At 45.2% G+C, this 5,174-nt stretch overlaps 1 protein-coding gene across 1 annotated transcript; it reads left to right on the top strand.

Moving 5' to 3' along the window:
* The first annotated feature begins 1,505 nt into the window (after positions 1 to 1,505).
* RPS29 (ribosomal protein S29) lies at positions 1,506 to 2,872 on the top strand. The gene is made up of 3 exons (XM_069735055.1): positions 1,506 to 1,664; positions 2,284 to 2,383; positions 2,755 to 2,872. The coding sequence occupies exons 1-3, from the start codon at positions 1,603 to 1,605 to the stop codon at positions 2,761 to 2,763; spliced, it is 171 nt and encodes a 56-aa protein (XP_069591156.1). The 5' UTR covers positions 1,506 to 1,602; the 3' UTR covers positions 2,764 to 2,872.
* The last annotated feature ends 2,302 nt before the right edge of the window (positions 2,873 to 5,174 follow it).

The raw sequence follows: 5,174 nt of genomic DNA, 5'->3' as shown, positions 1-5,174 counted from the left end.
CAATCCACTGGCTGAAGACCCTCGCTCTGTGACAAAGAAAAAATAATAAACCAACAATATACATACCTTCCGTAGATCGGTAACGTCCCACGTTGTAGATCGGTAACGTCCCACGTTGTAAATCCATCTGAAGGGGTTAATTTTTTTTACAGCCAGGAGCTCTGCTATAATGCAGCTGTGTTCCTGACTGTAAAACCCCAGGGAATGAATGGAAACTAGGTCAATGACCTGTAGTTACCTTCATTCGCGATGAGGCGCCCTCTGCTGGTTGTCCTCATATGAACTCGAGCGTGGGAACTTTTCTGAATTTTTCCCACGCTCGAAGGACATCCAGCATTGTGCTGTTCCAATTTTTATGATATATATACTGTGTATATATATATATATATCTATATCTATCTATACAGTATATAGGTTTTTATTATTTTTTGAGCACATGGATCCCTTGTATATCGGTATGTCGGTTTTGCAAGCCTGCGAGAAAATCTCGCAGTACGGATGCCATATGGATTACATACGGAGGATGCCATGTGCAAAATACGCTGACACACCCTGCCTAGGAGGACATACGGACCACTATTTTCAGCGTATTACGGCCGTAAATTACAGACCGTATTTTTATACGCTGAGTGTGAGGCCGGCCTTAGGCTACTTTCACACTAGCGTCGGCCCATCGCAGTGCGTCGGGCCGACGTACCGACACATCCTGTGACAACGCAGCACAACGGGGGCAGCGGATGCATTATTACAACGCATCTGCTGCCCCATTGTGAGTTGCGGTGAGGAGGGGGCGGAGTTCCGGCCGCGCATGCGCGGTCGGAAATGGCGGACACGACGCACAATAAAACTTTAGGCTACTTTCACACTAGCGTCGTACGACGCAATGCGTCATTTTGGTGAAAAAAACGCATCCTGCAAAGTTGGCTGCAGGATGCGTTTTTTTTCCCCATAGACTAACATTTGCAACGCATTGCCACACATCACAACCGTCGTGTGACGGTTGCGTCGTGTTGTGGTGGACCGTCGGAACAAAAAAAGTTACATGTAACGTTTTTTGTGCGTCGTGTCCGCCATTTCCGACCGCGCATACGCGGCCTAAACTCCACCCCCTCCTCCCCGCAACTCACAATGGGGCAGCGGATGCGTTGTAATAATGCATCCGCTGCCCCTGTTGTGCTGCGTTGTCACAGGAAGCGTCGGTACGTCGGCCCGACACACTGCGACGGGCAGACGCCGACGCTAGTGTGAAAGTAGCCAAAGTTTAGTCTATAGGGAAAAAAACGCATCCTGCAGACAACTTTGCAGGATGCGTTTTTTCACCAAAACGACGCATTGCGACGTGCGTCGTATGACGCTAGTGTGAAAGTAGCCTTAGATACTTGTTCTTATTTATGAAATTGTCATTAAAGTTTTGTTATTTTGAATCCTGCCGCTGCTATAAGACGACGCTACTTTGGTTTCCATGGCAACCCGGCCGCCGCAGTGCAAGCTGGGCTATAAGTGAGTAAGTTGTCGCGCGGCATGCCGGGAAGCCTCTGCCTTGGTTGATTAGCGGCTGCGCGGCTCCTCCTCTTCCTTTTCACCAGCAGACAGTCGGACGAGATGGGTCACCAGCAGCTGTACTGGAGCCACCCGAGAAAATTCGGCCAGGGATCCCGCTCCTGGTGAGTATGTGGCGGCTCGCTGTGCCGGGAGGGTCTGCAGGGGGCGGGGAGGAGGTGGAGCAGCCGGGCGGCGGCTCCCTGGGAACGTGGGGATAGGCCGCATGGGAGAGCATCATGGCGGCGCCGGCCTTGTGGTCGCTGTATAATCCTGCTAGTGATCGCTGTCCGTGAACGGCGTTACTCGGATCTCTCCATAATGCTTAGTATTGTCCGGTGCATGGAGTCCTGACCTAGACGTTGTGGCCGATGCCCCCTCCTGTGCGTCACCCTAAAGGGGACGGTCTGCTACCTAATGTGTGCGCACCCCACTGCTCTCCTGGCCACCCGGTGGGGCTTCACACGACCGCTGCAGCCGATCAGCAGCCTCTGGCTTTAACTAGTCACCTGATCAGGGGGAGATGTCACTGTGTGCTGCAGCGATCCCCCATCTCCCCACCTGATATTATTGAGGCAGCGTGGGTCTCTATACAGGGTTTTTATTTCTCTCCTTTCCTGTAGAAAATGTATTTTGGGCTAAAAATAATCTTTAGTAATTTTTTCTTTTTACTAATATAAAATGTAAACTGTGTATTGAGGTGCAGCAGAGGATGTTTAATGTTCTGTTCCTTTTTGTTTACAGCCGCGTTTGCTCTAATAGACACGGACTGATCCGCAAGTACGGACTGAACATGTGCCGCCAGTGCTTCAGGCAGTACGCCAAGGACATCGGCTTCGTTAAGGTAAGTGGCTCCTAACCCACTGATGCAATGACATACCGCTGTGGAAGCCCACTGGCAGCCCCTGTGCTAGACATTAGGACTGGGACCGGGTATCCTGACCCAGCGCGATAGCCAATGGACTGCACCTCAGCGCAGGCTAGTCACATCCATCTGCGGTGATACATGTGACACCTCTTTAGAATATGTATCAGATGGTAGACATGGCACATACCGCTCCAGAGTGCTCGATCTCCGATTAGTGGGGGCTCCATACAGCCATAATATATTACGTCGCTCACTATAGAAAGAGCGGTACTGTGGCCCACTTTATCTGCTAGTGTTGGGCGGTGTTTAGCTTTTCTGATCTTGCGTTTTCTTTTTTGCCTTTTCAGTTGGATTAAGCAGATTCCAGTTTGGACAAGAAGTGACCAGGATACTATAAAGAAAATGCAGCGAAGACTTGTGTGGTCATGAGGCTTATTGTACATAAATAAACTGGTGCAGTCTTCACTTTGTGTTCTTTCGTATTTTGTCAATACCAGTTCTAGTCACTATTAGTACATCATCGGAAGGGGTTAAAGGGAACCTGTCAGCAGGGTTGTGCACAGTCACCTACAGTGTCAGGTCGGTGCCGTTGTACTGAAAATGAAACCTTGGTTGATGAAATCTTGATTCTTAATCTCTCCAGTTTTATGTTAATGAGATCGTGTCCTAAGGCGGGGCTAGTGCATGTGGTGCTCTGATTATATGTTCATAATGCAGCCTGCTGACAGGTCACTGCTCTCACCTGCCCCTTAGTTTGTATAATGAATATACGAATCTATGTATTTGGGAAAAAAAGCATGTCACTTAATCAAAATGGCAGCACTCTTATCGGTTAGTGCCACCTCCTTGCTGCTGCAGCCCCAAAAATGTACACTACAACAAAATGATGAAATAGATTTAACAAGGAAATATTTATAAGGTCTATATAAGTCTACCTTACATGTAACCAAAGTTTTGACCCAACAGACCGGACTTGTATACAAGGGGACAGTCGGTAAAAAAACAGATAAGTAATGGAAGAGGGGAAAGAAAACGACCGACAAGAACATCCCAATATAATATATAAATAGTTATTAAAAATAGCAACAGCAGGAGTATCGGTACAATGATACAAAAGATATTAAAATCATAGATAAACAGAGAACCAGGACGTATATTGGTGTGAGAAGGAAGAAAAGTCTAATACAATATGTTGGTAAATATAATATTTATGCTTCTGACGAAGGCGAAAGCCGAAACGCGTCAGATTGGATGCCACTCGGATGAAGGAACGCCATTGCTCTGTAAGTTCACTACATTTTATATATCCTATAGAAGGACTGGCTACACATATGGCACTTCCCAAACTAGATTGCACCTATAAACTACAGAAGCTAAAGCCAAAATATTTTAAATAGGTATATCTTTATTCAGTATAATTTATAAAAACATGTCATACAATAGATACATATGCATAAAAATTGGTACCGCCATATAGAGGTTGATGGCAATGGGAATGTGTACCCAATTCCACAAATATGTAATAGTATTTACTCAGGCTGACAAAGAAGCATATACACAAATCCTTATATCCAAAGAAAGCAAGGTGTCCCAAGTTGGCCGGGATGTATTAAAGTGCAAAGAGGATACAAAAAATATTCAGTGCCATATCCATAGCTACATGATTGATTAAGGTATCCTTCAGAGTTATAAAGTTATAGTGATAACATAGTGGGGCTGATATGCAAAGCTATCCTAGGAAAAACATACAGATGGCTCAGATACCTCATACAAGTCTTGCTGCCATGCCACAGTGAGTGATAAAGAGTTAATACATAACCTGTATATGCGGCACCTTCCCCAACGCGCGTTTTGTGTTCCGCTTCTTCTTAGGGCGCCTCACCGCGAATGAAGGTAACTACAGGTCATTGACCTAGTTTCCATTCATTCCCTGGGGTTTTACAGTCAGGAGCATAGCTGCATTATAGCAGAGCTCCTGGCTGTAAAAAAAATTAACCCCTTCAGATGGATTTACAACGTGGGACGTTACAGATCCTCGGAAGGTATGTATATTGTTGGTTTATTATTTTTTCTTTGTCACAGAGCGAGGGTCTTTAGCGAGTGGATTGAGCATACAATAAAATATTACAACAAACGGTGTGTTTATTTCATTAAAATACTTTTAAATGTGGGTTTTTTTAACTCTTTCATACAATTGGATTAATAATGGATAGGTGTCATAATTGACGCCTCTCCATTATTAATCTGGCTTAATGTCACCTTACAATAGCAAGGTGGCATTAACCCTTCATTACCCCATATCCCACCGCTACACGGGAATGGGAAGAGAGTGGCCAAGTGCCAGAATAGGCGCATCTTCCAGATGTGCCTTTTCTGGGGTGGCTGGGGGCAGATGTTTTTAGCCAGGGGGGCCAATAACCATGGACCCTCTCCAGGCTATTAATATCTGCCCTCAGTCACTGGCTTTACTACTCTGGCGGAGAAAATTGCGCGGGAGCCCACGCCAATTTTTTCCGCCATTTAACCCTTTAATAGAACGGCCAAATTTTGCACATACACACTACTAACAGTAGTGTGGAATATGCAAAAAAAAGGGATATGACATGGTTTACTGTATGTAAACCATGTCTCACATCATGTCGGGTTTTAGGAACCCGCGCGCTGGATGAAATAATATATATACATATATGTGTCTCACTAACATATATATATATATATATACATGTGTGTATCTATATATATAGACAGTATATATGTTTTTATTTAT

This window comes from Ranitomeya imitator, chromosome 1, assembly GCF_032444005.1.
Source record: "Ranitomeya imitator isolate aRanImi1 chromosome 1, aRanImi1.pri, whole genome shotgun sequence".
NCBI classification, from domain to species: domain Eukaryota; kingdom Metazoa; phylum Chordata; class Amphibia; order Anura; family Dendrobatidae; genus Ranitomeya; species Ranitomeya imitator.
Note: the sequence above shows the minus strand (reverse complement) of the source record. Positions and strands in the feature narration are given on the sequence as shown.